This window comes from Cibotium barometz, chromosome 60 (genome assembly GCF_041138505.1).
Source record: "Cibotium barometz isolate CiBa-2024 chromosome 60, ASM4113850v1, whole genome shotgun sequence".
In the NCBI taxonomy this organism is placed as follows: Eukaryota; Viridiplantae; Streptophyta; class Polypodiopsida; order Cyatheales; family Cibotiaceae; genus Cibotium; species Cibotium barometz.
In genome coordinates this window covers 27,482,064-27,506,229 of record NC_141105.1, presented here as the reverse complement: position 1 = coordinate 27,506,229, position 24,166 = coordinate 27,482,064, and the positions used below count along the sequence as shown (strand labels likewise).

Here is a 24,166-nt window from a genome sequence, read left to right as displayed (position 1 = left end):
CAGCTCGCACATGTACTTCACTCCGCAGCCGCGAGGAGTTTCCCATACCACATACAGACAGGACGGCCACCTACATCTGGGAGCATGCCCCAGAACCGATGGTACGATGATGAGTGCAGAAACCTTTACCGCAGTCTCCGAGTGCAGAGGGCTCGCGGGGAGATCACCCGGAGGCAGGCAGGCAGGAGGATGCATACTCTCACCCGCCGTAAGCGGCGAGCTTATGAGGAGGCTCAGTACTGGGACACATATCACATGCTCATGAGCAGAGATGCTGCTGCTGCTTGGAGGAGACTCAGAGAGCCCCCTCCTCCCACACCTATTGCCGATCCTCAGACCTGGCAGACATATGCAGAGAGACTTTATGATGTGCCTGCACAGCCCCCTATACCACAGCCCACAGAGCCATGCCCCACAGTCTCCACCTTCTTCACCCCACCTATGGTTAGGAGGGCTATAGGCCGACTCCAACATGGACGGGCGACAGATCATACAGGATTACAGGGAGAGCATCTCATCTATGCTATTGATACATTGGCACCATTTCTTGCTCATCTCTTCAACAGAGCTCTGTCAGAGGGGTTTCCGACTGAGTGGACGATGCACACTATTGTGCCGATCCATAAAGCGGGAGATGTACTAGACCCCGGGAACTACAAGACCATCATGATTGGCCATATATTGGCCAAACTATACGGGGCAGTTTTGGAGGCAGAGCTGAGCACTCATGCAGAGGTTGGAGGATTGAGAGCAGCAGGCCAGGCAGGCTTCCGTCGAGCCTTCTCGACCATCGACCACATTTTTACATTGAGGTGTCTGATTGATCAGGCCAAGGCACGGAGGCAACGGCTCTATTGTTGCTTTGTGGATTTCCGCAAGGCATTTGATACTGTGCCCAGAGAGCGCCTCTTTCGGCGAACAGACACTACGCATACCTTCAGACATGATGTGGGGCATATACAGGCTATATGAGCAGGTCTTTGGGAGAGTCCGATGCCCAGGAGGCTTGTCCGACACAGTTGCTAGCACCATTGGTGTGAAGCAGGGGTGCCCGCTCTCCCCCACGCTCTTTGGGCTCTATATTGATGAGGTGGTCGACTACATCACACAGGGAGGAGGCTCTGGGGTTGAGCTATCAGGTATTACTGTCCATGTTATGCTTTATGCTGATGACATCATCTTGGTATCTGACACGCAGGTTGGGCTTCAAAGACACCTTGTGGCTCTTGATGACTTCTGCGCACAGCAGGGACTCACAGTGAACCTTGGAAAAACCAAGGTTATGATCTTCCACACTTCACCCGCAGTCAGGAGCCACACTACTCTCACATTAGCAGGAGGGCGGGTCGAGGTGGTGAGCTCTTATGTTTACCTTGGCATCACATTTACTAGCTCAGCTGGACGCTTCTCCATGGCTCAGGCAGTCCGAGACAGAGTGACCCGGGGGTATGCAGCTCTTGCTGGCCTTGAGCGTCAGTGTTATCAGGCACATTTTCAGGAACCCCGCACGAAGGGGTGGCTCTTTGATACATTAGTGACACCAGCCTTGATGTATGCAGCAGCGGTTTGGGCACCAGGGCTTGCAGCCTCCACATGGGTACAGCTGGAGAGACCACAGATCTTGATGCTCTCGAGGATGATACGCAGCAAACCATCCGTCCCGCACGACATTGTTCGAGCTGAGTTTGCTGCACCACCTATGGCAGTGGAGGCATTGTTCCAGACGATCTCCTTTATATACAGGATGAGGGAGATGCCCATGGAGAGATTATCCCGCCGAGCTTTTGAGGCATCCAGACAGCTGGCCGAGGCTGGACACACTGGATCTTGGTATGCACAGATGCTACAGTGGTTCTCACATCATGGTATAGACATTGAGCGGTTGCCACCTTTTCAGTATGATCAGTCTGCTCCACGGGGTTACCTCTCTCTCAATGAGAGGAACAGAGTGATGAGACAGGACATATGGCAGCACTACATACAGGAGACATGGACAGCACCAGAGAGCCCACTACCACCGAAGATGCTGTACTACAGAGACCACTTTATGAGCATCTCAGGGGATGGGTTTATACATCGACCGCGGTACATGGATGTATACATGCCCCACAGCTCTCGCGTTGCTATTGGACAGCTACGAGTCTCATCACATCAGCTAGAGATAGAGGCTGGGAGAGCGGCACGGGTTCCTAGAGCTGAGCGGATATGCAGATTGTGCCGCGAGGAGGTGGAGACTGAGGATCACTTTGTATGTAGATGTAGAGCCCACCAGGGGGTCAGAGATAGATATGCAGGATTGTTTGAGGAGCACTCTTCACTACATCAGTTGATGGAGGCCTCGGACCAGCGACAGCTTGGCAGACTACTACTAGAGCTTCATAGTTCTCGAGAGAGACTCCTCCAGACACCCGCTCCCACTAGGGGTGGGAGACAGTCCCAGCTCACAGATTTCTTCCAGAGAGCTATGCCAGTGCCAGCTGATGTACCACGTGGGGTGACCGCACAGAGAGCAGAGGAATTGAGAGCCAGGAGGAGACCTAGACAGACTGGACATAGAGCACCCCGACTCCGTCACCGAGAGATAGCAGCTATCCGAATGAGACACCAAATGGAGACACAGGAGAGGCTAGCTCGCTTTCATTCAGACTCAGGGTACATGTTCATGCCATTCACAGCCTCAGCATCGGCGATGTATGATATCTTATATCCCTCTTATGGCACTGGATGGAGTTAGACAGAGATCTGCATAGCATGCTTGTACCACCCCTTCAGCATATAGAGATGCATCTTGCCTTAGCACTCTATCCACATCCCCACCCCCCCTTACATTGTTTGTATATGGGCTCCACCGATCCATGATGATTCACAATTGTATCCAGACACATGCACACTTTTTCTTTTGTTTCTTTTCTTCCGATGACCGGAAGAACAGAGTTGTATTATTTTTTGTCTCATAGGCCGACTTTGGCCTCTCGTAGACGTTAATATATCTTTCTCTCTCTCTCTCTCTCTCTCTCTCTCTCTCTCTTCGCTTCACTGTTCGCCGCCCTCTCTGCTGCCTCTCTCTCTCTCTTCGCTTCGCTGTTCACCGCCCTCTCTCCCGCCTCTCTCTCTCTCTTCACCCCCCTCTCTCCCGCCTCTGTTCGCTTCGTTGTTCGCCGCCCTCTCTCCCGCCTCTCCCACCTCTGTTCGCTTCGCTGTTCGCCGCCCTCTCTCCCGCCTCTCTCTCCCTCTCTCTCTGTTCGCTTCGATGTTCGCCGCCCTCTCTCCTACCTCTCTCTCTCTCTTCGCTTCACTGTTCGCTTCGCTGTTCACTGCACCCTCTCTCGCTTGGGCTGGCTTGCTATGCTGGCCCGTTCCTCTGCCTCGCTCTTCCCGCCCACCCTTCCTCAGGCCCCCAAGGCAGCAACATTCTGCGCTGCCTTGCCCCCCTTCGCCTCTGGGCCGCCTTGCCCTGCTTCGCTTTTGCCGCCTTGCCCCCCTTCGCCCGTGCGCCGCCCTGCCCTGCTTCGCTTTTGCCGCCCCACCCTGCCTCTCTCTCTTCGCTTTTCCCCCGCTCAATCCGCTTCCCCTCCCCTCCTCCGCTTTCTGCGCCACCTTGCCCTGCTCTCTCTCTCTCTCTCTCTCTCTCCCCCTCTCCCTCTTCGATGTTCGCCCGCCTGGGCTGGTCCGTCCCTCCGCCTCCCTCTCTCTCTCCCCCTCTCCCTCTTCGTTGTTCGCCTGTCTGGGCTGGTCCGTCCCTCCGCTTCCCTCTTCCCAACCACCCTTGAAACCCCCCCCTCCCTGTTTTGCTGCTGTTTCGCGCTGGTGTCATGGATTAATTTTCAGTCCATTGGCTGTGGGAAGTTATGCAAAAAGTCATGGCCAAGACCGGGTTTAAAGAGGAGCTCGTGAAGGTGTAGGACAAGCTCGGCACAATTATCAAAGAAAACAAGAAGATGGTCGACTCTTCCGTTACCGCAATCATAAACCGCCTCTCCAAACTCGAGAAGGGATTTGACAAAATCCAAGAGCTTGAAGAGAGATCTTCCAAGCAAGAGGCTGAGATTTCAGCCTTAAAGGAGGAACTAGTGGAGGCCAAATTGCATGTTAAAAGTCAAGCGGCTGAAATCTCAGCCCTCAAAAAGGAGTTGGAAGCCACTTCAAAAAGCAAGCTTGAGGATGGAAAATTTCAGCCCTCCTTTATTGAAGAGCTGAATACCATCAAGGAACAAATGAGGATCATTCGAGAGGACATAAAGAGAAGACATCTTCATGGGTGGAGGTGATCACAAAGACACAAAAGAAGATGGACGAGGCGGAGAAATGGATCGAGGTCGCCAAGAAAGGGAAAGGTAAAGAATCGCCACCCATCCCCACTCCCACCATCATCAACGTGACCCTTGAAGAGGAGCAAAGGAGGAAGACCCGGGCCTTACATGTACGAACGAGTGTCCGGTCTAAAAGACCGTGATGATGTGGAAGGGGAAACCAAGGAGCTCTTCTCTATGATGGGCATTGAAGCCACGCACACAAAGGCATGGAGAGTGGGAAAGAAGAGAGAAGGTAGTGGCGAATCTTCTAAGGAGAGAGCACTTATCATTCGTTTCCCCTCCATGGAAGCGAAGAAGGACTTCTTGAAGAGACGTCCTACACTCAAGAAGACGGGAATATTTCTTGGAGATGACCTCACACTCTCGCAACTTGCCCACATGAAAGAAGTTATGCCCGAGATAAGGGCAGCCTGAGAGAAAGGGAAAGTGGCCTTCTATAGAGATGGTAGAGTGGTGATTATGGAGAGGCGCTCTTCATGACGGCGCGAGACCTATGGGACTACACTCAAAGTTGCTACTTGGAATTGTAATGGATCTCTACACCTTGATGTAGGGGCTTTTGAGGATAGTTTCACTGGGAGGGACATCATCTTCTACTGTGAGACGCATCAGGCTCCTGGACAGTCCATGCCACATGTTAGTGGATACCGATGGGAGACAGCTTGTAGACAGGAGACTCGTTCAGAGCATAGAGGACGGGGCTCGGGAGGAGTGGCAGTATTGTTTAGAGAGGAGCTACAGCCACTGATACATATAGTCCGCAGAGATGAGCAAGCTAGGTACATGTGGGTTAGACTAAGGCCAGAGACGGGCAGATATCTCTACATTGCTATATGCTATTTTGCTCCTAGTACATGAGTGTATGCATCACCTAGCGGGCAGTCTCCCTTCTCTATTTTGGATGATGACATTTGGGAGTTCTCCAAGGATGGTGACATCATTCTCCTTGGGGACTTCAATGCCAGGACCGCCCATACAGTATTTTATGATACCTCAGAGGAGATGTTGAGGGAGCTTGATGTTAGGGATATGGGCCTATCTAGACTCTCACAGAATGAGGAACATACAGTGTATGGGCGGTATTTGATAGACATGGGGACTGCACATGGATTGGCCATCCTGAATGGCCTACAGAGATTCCCGACATTGGGCGGTTTCACTAGCTTTCCACATCGGCATGGTGCTAGTACAGTGGACTATGTTATGGCTCAGCCCAGTCTCATTCCCTCTTTTCAGGATTTTATGGCAGGCACTAGGCCGGTTGGAATAGCAATGGATCATGCTATCTTGTCCTTCACTCTCACATTTCAGTTCAGCACCGCTCACATATGCAAAGAGCCTCTACCATATCCCTCAGCAGCCGCCCATACCACAGCCAGAGGAATCTCGCCCTACCACCTCTACTTTCTTAACCGCCTCGATGGTAGAGAGAGCTATCCGCCGGTTAATTACAGCATGGGAGATCAGCTGACCACACAGGTATACAGAGTGAGCATCTTATTTATGCAGCTGACACACTAGGACCCTTTGTTGCTCACCTCTTTAATAGGGCACTAGTGGAGGGTCTACCAACTGAGTGGACTATGCACACCATTGTGCCTCTCCACAAAGCGGGAGACATGCTAGACCCCAGCAACTACAGGACTATCATGATTGGTCATACATTTATGGCGCAGTGCTCGAGGCAGAGTTGAGCTCATATGCAGAGAAGGAGGGACTGCGAGCACCAGGGCAGGCTGGATTCCGACGAGCTTTCTCCACTACTGACCATATATTCACTCTGAGATGTCTGATTGACTAGGCTAGGGCGTGGGAGAAGAATTATACTGCTGCTTTGTGGATTTCCGCAAAGCATTTGACACGATGCCACGAGAGAGACTCTTCCAGCGCCTACAGTCATCGGGGATCCCATCAGAGATGGTTTGGGGCATCTATGCTTTATATGAGCAGGTCTTCGGGCACATACGATGCCCCGGGGGGCTATCTGATGTTATTGCTAGCACCATAGGTGTGAAGCAAGGATGCCCACTCTCTCCTACACTATTTGGGCTATACATTGATGAGGTGGCTGACTTCATTGGTCACGGTGGTGGGGACGGGGTAGACATCTTAGGTACCAGAGTCCACATTTTACTATATGCATATGATATTATTCTGGTCTCTGAGTCGCAGATGGGACTATGGCACCATCTCCATGCACTCGATGACTTCTGCACACAGAGGGGGCTTACAGTGAACCTTGGGAAAACCAAGGCCATGATTTTCCACACCTCAGGGCCGGCGGTTCGACGACAGGCCATCTTCACACTAGCAGGAGGACAGGTAGAGGTGGTAGACTCATATGTGTACCTGGGGATTACATTTACGACTCCGCGAGGAAGATTTACTATGGCACAGGCAGCCAGGGATACCCGTTCAGTGAGGCAGGGCTATCCCCTCGCCCCTTTACTGTACCTCATTGTAGCTGAGGCTATGAGCAAGTTTCTTCGGGCTGCCCCTGGTGTTGTGGGTCTCAGGCTGCCTTTATGTACGGAGGAAGAGTTTTTGGACTCTGAGTTAGCAGATGATACGGCGTTGTTCCTTGAGGCTTCACATGCTTGTTTATGTGCTTTCCGGACAGCCTTGGAGGCCTTTTGTTTGGCAATAGGAGCTTCTATCAATTGGCATAAGTCAGTTGGTTTTTGGATCAGTGATTCTCCTCTTGCAAATTGGGGTACAGATGTTGGTTTTACTTGGATTGAGAGAGGATGCTCTGCCAAATACCTTGGTTGTCGGGTGGGCGTTGACATCTCCCCTGCACAACAGTTTGCTCCAGTGCTCTTAAGCATTAAAAGAACTTCGTCACTGGAGTAGGAGGAAGCTCGACTTGGCCCTAGAGCTTTGGTGGTTAACCAAGTTTTGCTAGCCACGACTTGGTTTATCGCTTCGTGCTAGATTTTTCATAAGGGCTGCATTGGCCAGCTTCGTCGCCTTATTCAGAACTTTCTTTGTTCAGGGCTTGATGGAAATGCACAAACCAAGGCTAGAGTTGCTTGGGAAACCATTATCAGGCCTAAGCAAAAAGGGGGATTGAATATCATTGACCCTGAGGTGCAATGTAAGGCTTTGCTGTGTAAGCTGGTTGTTAGGGGCTTTCTTCCAGGCACTGAGCCGTGGAAGGACTTTCTCATGCAGCAGATCACGAAGTGTGTCCTTGTTCGCGGAGGTGACTCGACTCTCAGCTCACGCTTTATTTTTTCGGATGCAGTTCACCGCTCCCCTTCATCCCCCCTGGTTAGGTCCCTCCAACGGGCCTGGGACTGCCTGAGGATTTTTTTGGTACACATCCCCCCGCGTTCAGCGGAGGAAGTTAACCGGCAGCCCATTCTGTGGAATGATTTGATCTTAGATGTGCATGGTAGGCCTCTTGGGGCAGCTATGCATATTCTTTGGGCTGGTTGAGAGACCCTTTGCCCCACAGTGTTGGCTTGAAAGAGATTTCACAACCTCACCGAGGTACAGAGATTGGATCTCACGCAGCATTTGAGAGGCTCTAGTCAGAGGATTGCACAGATTGATGCAGCCATTCCCAACCACTGGATTACTGGATCTTTTTTGGAAGACCGTCATCATTCTTGGTTTGGGGTTTTTTCTGGGACAGGTGTTCCTCTTCAGGTTATGGGTCTCTCCTTGCCTAGGGAGGATGATGTACCGGTCTTTTTTTCTGTACAGGATGGATGGCAGTTGGAGAGATGTGACGTGCAGGACCTTATTGAGGGCCCCCAGATTCGTCCAGTCAAAGTCGTTGGCAGGTTAGGAAAGCACGTCTTTGTTGACCCCCCCCCCCCCCCCCCCCGGGATGATCACAGAGAGTGTTAGCCTTTGGTTGTATGGTGGCTACCCTGTCAGACATTTGCATTGGCACCCCGGTGAGTGGGTGTGGAAGGATGCTTGTAACCCCTTGAAAAGCATGCCTTTTTTCAGTTATACGGTGCGGAATGCCAGACATCCTATCTTGGGACACATTCAGAGTGTCCCTACTCTTAAACCCCATTGGGAATCTTACGGCATTTCGACTGACATTCAGAGGGTTTTTTGGCAGAGAATGTGGCATTCTTATAGGAAGCCACAAATTTCCTCCTTTATCTGGGTTTCTCTTCATGGTGGTCTGGCCACCAATCAGTGGAGGTCAGTTACTGGTGCTTGCCCAACATGCCATAGATGTGCAGGAGTTTTGGAGTCAGTTTACCATTGTTTATGGGAATGCAGGGAAGCACAGAGGGTTTGGTCTGCGATTGCACACCTCTTTGGTAGGATTAAGAGAGATGCTATCATTTCTTTTGGTTCTATCATTTGGTTGACACAGTCTGGGCCTCAGCTGAGGTTCGAGGGGACTGACAGGAGCTTGGCCATTATGGTTAGGCAAGGAGTTGCTCGGCAATGTTGTCTTCAGGATTTGCCACTTTCACACTTTGTCCCTCCGGCACAGAGGTTAGACAGCTCTTGGGAGATTATTGCTAGCATCTCAGCCTGGAATATCTGGAAGGCTAGATGCACTGAGGCCATTGAGGGTACTCCAGTTCTTGTTTCTCAGTGTCTTTGCAGGATTTGGAGTGATATTATTCACACCATCATGGCTACCTGGGCCAGAATCCAGGGATCTTCGAGAGCTGCGGGAGAGGAAGCGCGGCCAGTTTATGAGAGAGTGGGACATTGGTATCTTTTTCACGTCCTCTCACTCGGGACCCTATTGGCAGCACAGGGCTCCTGATTGGTTGAGATCTCCACCTTTCTTGGTGTGAAATCTCGATTTTGTAAAAAATTTTCATACTTAATAGAAGTCTCCTTTCTAAAAAAAAAAAAGAAATCTAGTACAGGAGCTCTATGTGAGACTCCGAAGGAGCAGAGAGGGCTGTTGTCCAAAAAACGTAGTAAGCCTGATGTAAACGCCGATATATGCCTGATGTAGGGCTGATGTAAGCGTAGAAGTACTCCTGATGTAGAAACGCTGAGATCAGTCCTGAAGTAGGCAATGATAGAAAACGGAGAACAGTCCTCTGATGTGAGCGATGGAGAAACTCAGTAGACAGCCTTGATGTAGGTGATGAGTCCAGCAGAGGAAGTAGCAGGTTGCACCAGTCATAGGCGACCTGCACCAGTAGCAAAGGAGGCGGCTTACACCTGTTGTAGGCGGCCTGATGGTGCCTCAAAAGTTGGCGATGATAGAGGAGGTGCTCGCTTGTGTTGACTGAATGAAGATGCCGTTCCTATATATAGAAAGGGAGGGTGCTGGTCGGCCAACAGAGGCTGTCAGCCAGCAAATAAAGGTAAAATAAAAATAGCCAAAATAACCCTTTTTGGGTTGGGTAAAATACTCTTTTGGGTATGTTTTCACACACTTTTTGCCACAGGTTATCCTCCATGAACAAGCTCAATCTCATGGTCAATTTCCCTATGTGGAGGCATTTAGGTAAGCTCCTCCGAGAAGAGATCTTTGTAGTCCTATAGTCAATCAAGTTCACTTCCTATAGTATCTTTCTCTGCCTTATTAAATTTTACTATAAGCACCCTTCGATTCTTCTTAAGACGCTTTAGTAACTTGATACCCTTTACTAGTTGTAACCTGGGTCTAGTAGTCCTTTATGAAGCCACTACTTCTTTGTTTTTGGCATCCTTGAATGAGATTTCTCCACTCTCATAGTGGATGGTAGAACTGATGATTCGGAACTACTTGACTAGCTCAAAGCGGCAAAAGGCCTGACAACCTGCATGGTGGACATCACAGAGGTACCAAGCGACTCCACCATCTCTTCCTCCAAGCACTAGGAGGCTGTAGGGCTAGGTGAACCCATCACGGGTCGCCACAACGGGCGCAAGATGGTCAAATCTCTCTCCCACAAGGCTAACAAGCACCCAACCACTTCCCCACTGACCCAAAAGAGAGAACCACCACAGGTGTCTGAGGAAGCACCAATGTTTCCCGTGGGGGAGTGTCCTAAGTCCTGAACGGAAGACCACTACAGCACCTTCCCAATTTACCACCGGCCAGCTCACAACCCCACTTTCCTCTCTGAAGAAGTAGCTAGACATGGGAACCACTTAGCCTTCCATCTTGCCAAGATCCCATCCAGGAATTCAAAGCACTTCATAAGAGCCTCGTCCCATCTTGTTAGCCTCTTGGCTGTGGGATCACCCCACCCTACTTGAGCAAGGTTCCACCTTCTTCCAATCTTATAAGGATATCTCCGCCTGGACATACAAGGACTTCGAAGGTGTTCTAGTAGCTGACATTGGTGTTCACATCATACCTCTCCAGGAGGGAACTCGACCCATTCGTGGGCGGGCCTACAAGCTGAACCCAAAGTATGCAGAGGCTCTCAAGGTGGAGCTGGAAAAGATGGAGGACACCCAAATCATCTCCTCAGTGGAACACTCCAAATGGCTTTCCCCCATGGTCATCTCTCCCAAGAAAAGACCCCAACAAGATCCATGTCTGCGTGGACTTCTGGTCTCTTAACAAAGCAACCATCAAGGATGGATTCCCCCTCCTGTTCATGGATCAAGTTTTGGAGGATGTTGCCGGGCATGCCCTATACAACTTTATGGATGGGTTTAGCGGGTACAACCCAGACGACCGCCCCAAGACAGCTTTCGTCACACAATGGGGTACCTACAGCTACAACAAGATGCCCTTTGGGATGTGCAATGCTCTGGCCACCTTCCAACAGATCGTCACCAAGCTTTCTCCACGTTTCATTGACTATTTTTCTAATTTTGCCAGGCACCTCTCCACAGTGTTGGGCTGGGTAAATGTCAAGCTTCCCACCTTCAGAGGATCCACCGTTGAAGATGTAGATGACCACATCTGGTGGTTCATCTCTATGTGCAAGAGTCGAGGTCTTGAGTGGGAGGATGCCTTCTTGGTACTCTTTCCGTCTACTTTGGAAGGATTTGCAGACAAGTGGTTCAGTCAGCTTTCGGGACTTTGCCACCCTAAGAACCCCTTCCTCCGCACCTTCGGTCCTAGTAACTATGAGGACCACCTTCTCTAGGAGCTAGGGAAGCTGCAACTCCTACCAGGGGAGAGTGTGTTAGAACTCATGACACAAACCACAGTGTTGGTGGTGCACCTACCGACTTACCCTGGCAACTTCACGGTGGGTCAATGGATAACACAAGCCTTGTCAAAAACAGAAGATTCGAGAGAATTGGCCGACACCAACCACCTTGTTGGAATTCCAAGAGCAAGCCTCCCAACTAGAAAGTGCACGTCTCACATTTGAGCATGGTGTGGGCTCTATACATCACGGCGACACCTCTGGATGACCTGGTGGCTCAGCTGAAGTGAGAGCTCGAGGCACTCAAAGTGAGCCAAAAATCTCAAAGTGAGGAAAGAACTCGGCTCCAACTCAGGAAGGATATTGAGGAACTTTGAAGACACAACAAGAAGCCAAGAAGGGGTTGTGGTGTGCCAAGGCATTCCACATGTTCCCTTCTTTTGGATAATAGAAGGATCTTGTCTTGAAAATAATAATAATAATAAACTAAATTCTTATCCAAATTCATATATTATCAATCTCCAACTGCATCCATTTCTATTGACATTATTTCCGCTTGATAAAAAGTCACTTTTTTTGGGATGCTCTTGATGCAGATTCCCTACAAAGCACTCAATTACCTCACAGCAGAATGCAACTACGGTGGCAGAGTAACAGATGATCATGATAGAAGAACCCTCAAAACCATCCTTGAAAGCCTTTATTGTGAAAAAATACATGATGATGATTTTGCTTTATCTGAAAGTGGACTTTATGTCACGCCTCCTGATGGTAAGTTCACGTGGCAAAGCTCTTTGTTACATTTTTTGCCTTGCCAAAAGAAATCTTTTAGGGAAGTCAGAGGAGCCTCAAGATATAAGGAAAAGCATGTAATAAAGAGGAGCCTCAAGCTATAAGGAAAAGCACGTAATAAAGAGCCTAAGGTTAAAGTAGATCTGATCAACTTTTTTTTGTAATTGCAGGAAACTACGAGACCTTCCTAGAGTTTATCAAGAAATTGCCACCACTGCAACAGCCTGAAATTTTTGGCTTTCATGAGAATGCCAATATTACCAAGGATCTGAATGAAACATCCATTCTTCTCACATCTCTAGTACTTGTACAGCCATCAGGCATGGAAAGTGTCAGCTCTTCAAGTGGAGTTCAAACTTCTACTGAAGATATCATTCTAGGAATATGTAACGATATCATGGGAAAGATCCCAAATGACTTTGATATAGATGCTGCACAATCTAAATATCCAGTCACGTACTTTGAGTCAATGAATACAGTGCTATGTCAGGTCTCTCTCTCTCTCTCTCTCTCTCTCTCTCTCTCTCTCTCTCTCTTTTTCCCGTAACAAGGAGTTGTATTGAAGAAACAATGTACAAAGGCCACTGGCCTACATAAAGCTCAAGGAAGAAAGTGGGGCCACAAGGCCAACATGCTAGAGTGAAGAAGTGCCCTCAACCCCTATAAAACAAATAGAGCCGTCATGCGAATCAGCCTCATCCATGGAAGGGATGAATTCTCTCTTATGACTTGTGCTGATACCATAGAGGAAATTCTCTCTCTCTCTTAGGGGGAAATAGCCACAATGAATCTACAGGAGCTGGAGGCATACATCAAGACAGTGGAGGACAACACCAAGAAGTTGTTGGGGGAACAGAAGAAGGTGCTGGACAAGGTCCTGAACCACCATGAAAAACAGTTGGAAGGCCTCCGCAAGGAGATGCAGGGCAAGAACAACAACATTGAAGAATTGGCAGCACAGGTGAACCACCAGGAGGAGGTGATTCAGATGTTGAAAGAGACCCAGCTGCAACAACAAGGAATGCCAGAGGCTGCCCCAGTGATAGGGGAACTCTGGGCAGAAATGGAAACCCTAAAGGCTACGGTCAAGGACCATACAGTGGAGGAAGGGGAGCTGAATATTCAGGAGGGTCTAAGGACTGACTTGGAGCAGTTGAAAGCTGCGAGTGATAACTTATAAGCTGCGGGAAGAACTACAGACCACTAAGAAAGATTGGGTGGAGGTGGTGAAGAAGCACAAACCCCCACAGAGCATCATAACATCATACATAAGACTCTCGAGGAGGAGAAACGAAGGAAGGATAGGGCCCTCCATGTGTGAGTGCAGGGGCTTCCCCCAGGGAGGATGCCATGACACTTTGCCAGATGCCAGGAGTGGATGGGATCCCCCCCCCCCCCCCCTTTGCAGATACATGGAAGGCAGACAAGGATATGACACGAGAGTGGCCCCTCATCATTAGATTCCCTGATGCCACAAGTAGACAGGCCTTCTTAGACAAGCGGGCTGCCCTCAAGGGCACACAAGTGTACATGGGAGATGATCTCACCCCAGCACAAGTGGCACACCAACGTGAGGCGATGGTGACAATTCATGAGGCCCGTAGACCAGCCAAGTGGGCTATCTACAGAGATGGTAGGGTCATTATCACTAAGCACCATCCCAAAATAGGGACGTGGGGTCTATGAGATCAAACACTTGAGGTTAGCAGTATGGAACTGCAATGGCATGTTGTGGTCGAATCCAAGAGGCTTGAGCGAGATTCTCACAGGGAATATATATCACACCCCCGGAGCTCCCCACGAAGAGACCACTTCCTCACACTCACTGAGGATGGATTCATCCAGCAGCGGGGCTACTTGAGTGTTCACATGTCCCATGCCATGTGGATTGCGATTGGTCAGATACGGGTTTCTTCCCACCGCCTCAGAGTGGAGACAGGTAGAGCTGAGCGCATCTTCAGAGCCGGGAAGCTCGTACGGACACTCAGAGAGGAGAGGATCTGCCGACTATGCCACACAGAGGTTGAGACGGAGGAGCATTACATATGCCGCTGCCCAGTATACTATGAGATCCGCGGGAGGTTTCACTGTCTATTTCGTGAGGGATTCGGTCCACTCTCCAGGATCATTGACTTCCAGGACCAGCGTTGCCTGGGCCTCTTCCTGCTTGAGCTCCGCAGACACAGGGACACCTTCTTGAGACAGGCCCTAGCCACCCCGCCCCCTCCCTCGGCAACCAACCATCACCAGTTTCTTCCGGACCCAGGAGGTGGAGGACACCGACATAGTGGATCTTGTGGACCCTCCACGAGCTGCTCTGGACCTACCTTGCCCGAGAGGAGTTACCTCGGACCCAGCCTCTGCACTCCAACGTGCCCGACGCCCTTAACCCCCCCGTCGGCCACGATCACCTCATCAGCTCCAGATCCAGGACATGCTCCACCGCCATCGAGCTACCTTTCCACGTGACATAGCTGAGGGAGACCTCTCGGCCATACTCGTCAACCCCATGCTTGACATTTTGGAGAGTGGTATACCATCTACTCGGAGCTGATGTTACTCCCATGTTTTTATGTTCTTAGTATTCCATGACGAGTTTCCATGGACAGTTTTGTATCACCCCAGTGAGATAGCTATATTTATGTTTTCATTCTGTTTTATTTTCCATTCCATGATGAGATATGCCATGGACATTATTGTACCACTTTGGTCTCATAGGCCCATTGGGTCTTTAGTAGACGCTTAATATATCTTTCTTTCTTTCTTTCTTTCTTTCTCTCTCTCTCTCTCTCTTTCTTTCTTCATGAGTAGAGATAGCCCTATCTCATGGCGGCACTTCAAAGAGCCCCGGACACCGACACCCATTGCAGACCCACAGACATGGCACACATATGCAGAGGGCCTATACCACGCCCCACAGCAGCCACCTATACCTCAGCCACACAGGAGCCTCGACCTACCATAGCTAGCTTCTTTACCCACTCGATGGTAAAGGAAGCTATCCGCCGCCTACAGCATGGACGGGCCGCTGACCATATGGGCCTACAAGGTGAGCATCTCATATATGCAGTAGATTCTTTGGCTCCTTTTCTTGCACACCTGTTTAACAGGGCACTAGCAGAGGGTTTGCCTGCGGAGTGGACGATGCACACCATTGTGCCGATCCACAAAACAAGGGATATGCTCGATCCGAGCAACTACAGGACGGTTATGGTTGGCCACGTGTTGGCCAAACTCTATGGTGCAGTGTTGGAGCAAGAGCTTAGCTTATATGCTGAGCGAGCAGGTTTACGCTCATCAGGGCAGGCAGGCTTCAGGAGAGCTTTCTCTACCACTGACCATGTATTCACTTTGAGATGTATGATTGATCAGGCCAGAGTGAGGAAGAGAAAGCTCTATTGCTGCTTTGTGGATTTCCGCAAGGCATTTGACACAGTACCACGAGAGGTGTGTCAGAATACACAACGAAGATGATGACCAAATCTGGGAACACGAGCAAAAAACGCAGGCAGAAGAACAGCACAAGAGAGAGAGAGATGTAGGCGTGTAACTCTGCTCTATATACACAAGAAGATCCCGAGAAATGATACAAATATGGTGTGGGGGCTAGGGGCCTATATATATGCCCCTGGGAGAGCAGTCGGCAAGCATAGGAAGTGCCCACGACTGTTGAAAAATGTCCACGACTGCATAAATGCAGTCGGGCAGCAGAAAAGTGCCCACGACTGAGAAACTGCAGTCAACCAGCAGTCCAGTAGCCCACGACTCATGTGTATGCAGTCGGCCAGCACTGGAGTGCTCCTGGCATCCTCTGGCAGCCCTCCCAACCACTAGAAAAATGGGAAAAAATAGGGGAAAAATACGGAGAGTGGGGAAAAATGATAAAACACCTCATAAGGGCGGGCACACCCACAACAAAGGCCCTGGTGTATAAATCTAGACAGGAGATGACTTCTAACACCCCCTCTCAGCTCCTGGCTGTGAAACCAACCACTGGGAGCTGGGGTGCCGCCTGAGCAAATCCTGAGAGAGCGACTTCGTGAAGAGGTCCACCATACTGTCCTCCGTCGAACAGAACTCCAGCAAGATGTCATCAGCAAACGATCTGTTCACGAACAAAGTGCCTTTGGATGACAATGGGTTCCTCCAGTGGAAGCCCAAACCTGCAATGTAACCTCCTCCTGCTCCGTAAAAAGGCTACTGGGCCATAAGTAGATCTCCTCGTGTCCGGATCTCCTCCCCAAACCGAGTCACTCCAACCGTGGAGTCGGACTCCATCCAACAATCCCCCTCCTGTGTACAAGAGTCCATGATCCTTCGCATGCCGCAGAAACCACAGGAAACGCAATCTTGCCTCCCAAAGAGACATCTGCAACCATGAGCTCAACTGCCTCATCAGGAAGCTCTCGTCCAAACTGGTGTCCATCAACCAGATCAATGAGCCATTCAGCTTCTGAGTCACAGAGACATCACACTGCTCACAAGGATCAACACCTGTTACGGTGCACAAACAAGTCCTGGAAACCTGATGAAACCTGTCAACCACCTCCTCTGAATCCGGAACCACAAAGCTTGGAGAAACCACCTCCTTCTGCAAGTAATCACCTGCCACCTGCCTGGCTTTCCGAAAGGTCCTCGTGGAAAGAACATCCTCATCTACTGGAGGTTCTATGTCCCAAACACTACGAGACATCAGAGCATAAGTGACCTGTTCAGCTTCCTCTGACTCACGAACACAAGAACTACCAACATCAGTACTGGAAAGTTCCTGCCAACTGCTGCCATCTACTGGCAAGCTATCCACCACCTGGTCTCGGAAAGCCCGCACCTGCAGCATATCCACACTTAAGTGGCCATTACCAGACTGCCACTCATCACAATCCTGAGGACCTGGGAGAGAGAGTGCTGAAAGCCTGTAAACTCCATTCTCCGCTCCACCTTCCCAAACCACTTGGCCTGTTGCTTTGTCCCGGAGAGCAACAAAATGCTCATCAAACTCCACCCGTACGCCAGTCTTGCAAACCTAATGCACTGACAACAGATGAAAACCAAGTGCCAGAACATACAACACCTGGGAGGAATGCTTCCCCCCTCTGCCATCGGGAACTATCTCCATCCTTCCCTCATTGTGAACTGGGATAGTGGATGTATCACCAGTAAGAATATGACCAGAAAGCCTGCAGAGATCCTGTAAACCGGAACGGGAAGGAGTCATGTGCCTGGAAGCACCACTATCGAGAATCCACTCCCGAGTATCCGTTGCGAAGAGTCCTCCAATCTCCTTCTTGCCTAAAGAAAATGAAGCATCGGTGTCCATCACCTCCAGGTGCACAAAAGTTGGAGTCTTCATGATTGCTACTGAGGAATCTTCACCCTTCTCGGTCTTCCGCTTGGGACACTGCCTCCAATAGTGGCCTTTCTCGCCACAATCATTACAGGTCCTCTCTGCCTTCGGTTTCTCACGGTCAGCGTCGGACTTCTTCTCAGAAGACTTCTCCGATGAAGCCTTCCCTTTGCCCAAGTTACGGCCTTTCGACCGTTGGCCAGTTAAGGCCTCCGAACCTCCACTTTGAGGAGGGTTCGTGAATCATTCCTCCTGGTCCAGGACCATGGGCACAAGCTCCTCCCACGTGATGGTGCTGAGCCTGCCACTGGTAATCAAAGAGGAGTAAAATGCTGAGTACGAAGAGGGCAAATGTGACAGCAACGTTATGGCCATGTCCTCTGACGATATCTCCTTCCTAACCTGAAGAACTTCCTGCTGAAGAGCCTACAGCTTGTTAATATGCTCCCGCATCGTCGACGACTTTGCAGGGCTCATAACCCGCATCTGTACTTCCAAGGAAATCCTCTTCATGGGCGATATCCTGTTGTAAAGTGAGGTTGCTAGCACCATTGGTGTGAAGCAAGGATGCCCACTTTCCCCCACGCTATTTGGGTTATACATTGATGAGGTGGCTGACTTCATTACACGGGGAGGCGGAGATGGAGTTGATCTAGCAGGTACCTCAGTACATATTATGCTTTGTGCTGATGATATTGTATTAGTGTCTGAGTCTCCAGGAGGTCTACAGCAGCATCTACATGCACTCGATGATTTCTGCACACAGAGGGGTCTTACTGTGAACCTTGGGAAAACCAAGGTTATGGTCTTTCATACATCGAGACACGGCAGGAGTAAGCTGACATTCACTCTCGCAGGACGCCAGGTGGAGGTGGTGGCATCATACGTGTACCTAGGGGTTACCTTCTCTGCAGTAGCCACGGGCTTCACCATGGGTTCAGCAGCCAGAGCTAGATTGACACAGGGATATGCAGCATTGGCTATGCTAGAGAGACAGTGCCACCAGGCGCATTTTCAGGAGCCCCGGACGAAGGGGTGGCTATTTGACACATTAGTCACACCGGCACTGATGTATGGAGCAGCGGCATGGGCGCTAGGCCTTGCTACCCATTGGTGGACACAGATAGAGAGACCACAGGCCCTCATGATGGCACGCATGATACGCAGCAAACCATCAGTACCTCATGACATTATCCGAGCAGAGTTTGCTGCGCCTCCTATGATGGTAGAGGCCATATTCCAGACTATATGCCTGCTAGACAGATTCAGAGAGATGCCACGAGACAGATTGTCATACAAAGCTTTTGAGGCATCTAAACAACTGATTGAGGCAGGAGACAGAGGATCATGGTATGCACAGGTCACACATTGGTTCTCACAGCATGGCCTAGACATGGATCATCTACCACCATTCCAGTATGACAGGGATGCACCACATATCCGTCTCTCTCATAGTGAGAGGAACAGAGTATTGAGACAGGACCTATGGCAGCTCTATACACGAGAGACATGGATATCGCCTACACAGCCTCTTCCACCGAAGATGCTATACTACAGAGATCACTTCATGAGTATCACTGATGATGGATCTATAGAGGCCTAGATACATGGAGGGCTTTTTACCACACGGCTCCCGAATAGCTATTGGTCAGCTTAGAGTCTCATCACATCGATTGGAGATCGAGACTGGTAGAGCAGCACTGATCCCCCGAGAGGAGAGGGTATGCAGATTGTGCAGAGAGGAGGTGGAGAGTGAGGAGCATTATGTATGCAGATGCAGAGCATATACAGCCATCAGAGAGAGATATCCCATTTTATTCAGAGAGCCACATTCCCTACGCCAGATCTTTGAGGCAGCAGACCAGCGCATACTGGGGAGATTCATTCTAGACATACAGCGTCACAGAGAGACATCATTACAAGATCAGACAGCTCCAAAGGGGGGACGACAGACACAGATTACTACATTTTTTCAGAGATCCACCCCACTCCCAACCCCTACACAACAGGGAATTACTCTCCAGAGAGCAGAGACACTCAGAGCCCGCAGGAGACAGAGGACACCTGGCTTCCGGACACCACGCCTATACCAGAGAGATATGACAGAGATCAGAGCTCAGTTTCAAAGAGAGGGTGCGGAGCGACTGGCTCGCTTCAGAGCAAACCCAATCATGTTCTTCAGGGAGCTGTGGACACCCCCTTCATTGATGTATACCATTTTATACCCCCAATATGGTCCAGGATGGAGCTAGCTAGGTTGCATATCATGATTGTATACTCCATGCATATAGCTTTGCATTCTCCTAGTAGTAGAGCTCCATCCCCTTCCCCACTCATTGTACTTATTGCACACCCAGATTCAGCTTTTTAGTTCAGTACTTTTTCATTTTGTTGGGATGACAGAGGATACCCCACACAGGTACACTGATTTGTCTCATAGGCCGAGTTCGGTCTTTTGGAAGACGTTAATAAAATCTTTCTTTCTTTCTTTCTTTCTTTCTTTCTCTCTCTCTCTCTCTCTAGCTCTCTCTCAGAGGGATATATTATGCTAGGGTCACCAGTTGTTTTCCTCACCCAAGGGCTCCAGATAGATTGTCTACCACCCTTTCAATACAGTTTAGACGCCCCCTCCCTCCGCCTTACCCATCGGGATAATAATGGGATCAAGCAGTCAGATCTCCTCAGCCTACAAACCACACCACATGGCTTGCCTGTCGCAGCACCCAGCTACCCTTAAAAGTTAAAGGTGCAGTTCTATAGAGATCACTTCGTGAGGGTCATAGCAAATGGATTCTGTAGCCACCAAGGGTACCTACTCTAGACCATCCCAGCTGGACCGTCCCGGCTGGACCATACAGTGGACCATCTAGCAACGGATCTCCTGAAGCGCACCATCGACAAGTACATGGGAGGTGCACACACCGGCATTGAAGGCCCCACTGTCACCCCAATGGATATTTGCCAAAGATAGGAGATGCCACTGATGTCTCAAACTCCACCAACTCTAGTGCCTCCAACAGGAACCATCAAAATGAGTTCTCAGCTCATCCTGCGGATCGTCATTGTCATCTCATCTTGTTCATTGAGTCCTTTAGGTACTGTGTCGTTCCGTCCTGTGTTGTGCGATCAGTGCTGGTAATGCACAATGCAATGAAGGGCATGTAACACCTTCTTGGAAGTAATACAAGTAATGTTTACAGTATTCTTGTCATTGTACTATGCTTACATTCAAGTCTGTTTAAAGTGCAATGAAGGGCATGTAACAGCTTCTTGGAAGTAATACAAGTACTGTTTACAGTATTCTTGTCATTTTACTATGCTTGCATTCAAGTCTGTTTAAAGTGCTAGATTGTGTCATGAGTGTCAAGGACTCCAGACAGTGTGTCCAAAGAAGAACCACCACTTTAGTGTGCCGGGCAACCAACGGTGGGACTCTCGAAAATTGAAGTCCTGTTGACTCACCTTGTGTACTTTTATCCTTGTGTCCTCTTGTCTACGTGTCCTTTGTATGCCCAATACATGCTCCCGTGCTAGCCCCGGTCAGCCCAGTCAAGAGTCCCCTCTCAATACGCTATGATAGCCGAAAGAGGTTCAGTTACGTACCTCCTAGGATCCCCTTCCACCCTTCCCCATGGCTGCCAATCTTGGTAATCCCACCTTTGGTAACAATGTTGGAGGCCTAGGCAACCCTCTTGGCCGGGAACCCCTTTTCACAACGTTTGGCCAGGTAAATATCAAGCTTCCCACCTTCAAAAGATCCACTGTTGAAGATGTAGATGACCACGTCTAGTGGTTCATTTCTATGTGCAAGAGCTAAGGCATTGAGCGGGAGGACACCTTGGTACTTTTTTTGTCTACTCTGGAAGGCTCTTCAAACAAATGGTTCAGTTGGTTCAATCAGTGACCACTTGTGGAGTGGGCCACCTTGAGGGCTACCTCCTCTGCACCTTCCGACCTAGTAACTATGTGGACCGCCTTCTCCATGAGCTAGGGAAATTGCAACTACTACCAGGAGAGAGTGTGTCACAACTCAAGACACGGACACACAGTTGTAAAGGCCCCCAGGCTAACAAACCCTGCAATTCAGCAAGGAAACATGTAGACATTGGCATCTAGCTCACCGCCTAACCACAGAGCCATTCAAGCTCACCCCCGAGCAGAGGCGGATAGTAGCATCCGAGACATGGCTCCACGTGCAAAGTCCTTGGCGTCCTATACCACCAGTACTAGATTTATCCCTACCAAGTCATCGTTAAAGAGTCACGAATTGGATCACCTTTGTGCTTACATCCGATGGGTGATCTTCGTCACTCGATCAATTACGATCCATATTGAATCATGACCCCTACTATTCTGGGGTAATCCAACTACAAAATCCATCGCAAGATGGAGATTGTTGAAATGTGTTAAAATGTGACACACATGAGATTATTGCTAGCACTTTCATCCAATGGAAGTAGTTAGTCACTCACGAAAGCACTGGCATGTTGACCCTCTGCTGATATTGTGACCCATGGATCTTGGTGCTTATGGTTGTATGGTGGATGTCCTATAAGATATCTTCATTGGTGAGTGGGAGTGGATTGATGCAGCCAATCAAAGGACTCCTACAATCAAGCCGCACTGGGAGAGTTATGACATCACCCCATTGATTCAAAAGAGATTTTGGCATTCATAAAGGAGGAGACAGATCTCCCACTTCTTTTGGTTATTCTTACATGGTGGCCTCCCTATTAATCAGTAAAGGGCTATTTTTGGAAGAGACCCTGCCTGCCCCAGATGCCCGGTAGCTTATGAGAGAGTGTAACATTGCATATGGGGGTGTAGAGCTGCTCAGAAGATTTGGAACTCTATAGCTTAGCTTATGAGCAGATTGAGGAGAGAGATCGTTTATGTTACTTGGGGTGCTATTGCTTGGCTCACTCAATCTAGTCCACAAATTATTTTTGAGGGTAGGGTTTTTAACACTGCCATAATGATAGGCAGAGGTGTGGCCCAACGTTGCATGCTACTAGATATTCCTCATACACAATAAATAATGATATCACATTTAAATATCTTTATTAGTTGATCATAGCTAGTTTGTCCCATATAGGGTCACATGCTGATATCACCTCTGTATACAGTAGGGATAGTCATTTTTCCTTTTCTCTCGGTTACTTTTTCCTTGGCTCAATATATCATGGTATCATTGTTTCACTTATGGTCTCATAGACACTTGGAGTCTTTTGTAGATGTTAGTATTACTTCATTTCTTTTTCTCTCTCACACACATACAAAATATGAAGCATAAGATTATGCATTGCTAGAAAGTGTCTACTTTATATGCTTTAGAAAATCCAAGTCCCTGACTGGAGCAATGCTGAGGTTTCAGGAATTGCAAAGGTTCAACAGGCTGCTTGGTGTCATCAGATCTAGCTTGAAAGAACTCCAAAAGGCAGTGAAAGGATTCATAGTCCTAAGTGCAGACCTAGAGCAGCTAGGCAAAAGTCTTGTACAGGGGAAAATTCCTGCCATGTGGGCAGCCAAGTCATATCCCTCTCGAAAGCCTCTATCTAGTTACATCACAGATCTGATTGAAAGACTCGAGTTTTTCCAGGAGTGGTTAGTGAATGGAACTCCTGCCGTCTACTGGTTGTCTGGATTTTTCTTCACCCAGTCCTTTCTAACTGGAGCAAAGCAGAATTTCGCCCGCAGCAAGAAAGTTCCTATAGATATGATTGACTTTGAGTTTAAGATAATGCAAGATCCTGTAAGTGTTTTTCCATCCCTTAAAAACCATGTGTTTATTTCATTGCCAATATAATATATGATGGGCGTCTATATAATGAGAACTTTACTTGGCTCTATGATGCTTGAGCAGGAAATGTGCTCGATCACGCCAGAGATCGGAGTATATGTCAGGGGATTGTTTATCGAAGGAGCAAGATGGGACTACTCCAAAAGCATACTAGGTGAATCAGAGCCAAAAGTTCTGTACTGTCCATGCCCCATAATGTGGCTTATCCCTCGTGAAATTTCTATGTTTGAGCACTACCCTCATTACCTTTGTCCCGTGTACAAAACAAGCGATCGCCGTGGCATCCTTTCTACCACAGGACATTCTACTAATTTTGTGATGGAAGTGAAGCTTCCCTCAGACAAACCTCAAGAGCATTGGATAAAGCGAGGGGTCGCACTTTTGTCTCAACTAGACGAGTAAAATGTACAAAAATATGATTTCCATGACCCATTATATTTGCAAAAACCCATTTAATTAACCTTTGTACTTCTATTTTTTGTTATTTGTGTTCCACAATAAAGATCTTTTTTCTCTGTAAATGAGCTGTTTTTATTTACACTCTTGGTTGCAATGGACAGCAGAAATGGCTGATGAGCCAGCAAGTTTGCTTGATGCGGGTGGCCCATAGTGGCTGAGTACAGTAGCAAAATCTGTTTAAGTTTATGGTTAGTACTCAATAACAAAAAATAAATAAATCCACATAGTTTTTTTCCATTACATCCAATGAAGCATAGGTAGAGTACATGGGGGCCTGTAGTGTCCAAGATCCACAGTGGTGCCAGAAATTGTACTTACGCCTCTTAGCAGCACTTTAGAGCTGTTTTTTTCTGGGTGAACGTCAAAACATCGGCAAGCTGAGGTCCCTAGTGGTGTAACTAGCAAGACTGAAAGCCCCCGT

General features: G+C 49.0%; 1 protein-coding gene across 1 annotated transcript in view; it reads left to right on the top strand.

The window, feature by feature from the left end:
- The window catches only part of LOC147605195 (uncharacterized), a 204,783-nt gene extending 180,976 nt beyond the window's left edge, over positions 1-23,807 (top strand). Inside the window, exons 43-46 of the mRNA XM_086794295.1 lie at positions 11,947-12,121; positions 12,313-12,632; positions 22,861-23,238; positions 23,350-23,807. Of these exons, the coding sequence (XP_086650421.1) occupies positions 11,947-12,121; positions 12,313-12,632; positions 22,861-23,238; positions 23,350-23,688 (1,212 nt within the window). The 3' untranslated portion in view covers positions 23,689-23,807. The remainder of the gene's footprint in view (positions 1-11,946; positions 12,122-12,312; positions 12,633-22,860; positions 23,239-23,349) is intronic.
- The last annotated feature ends 359 nt before the right edge of the window (positions 23,808-24,166 follow it).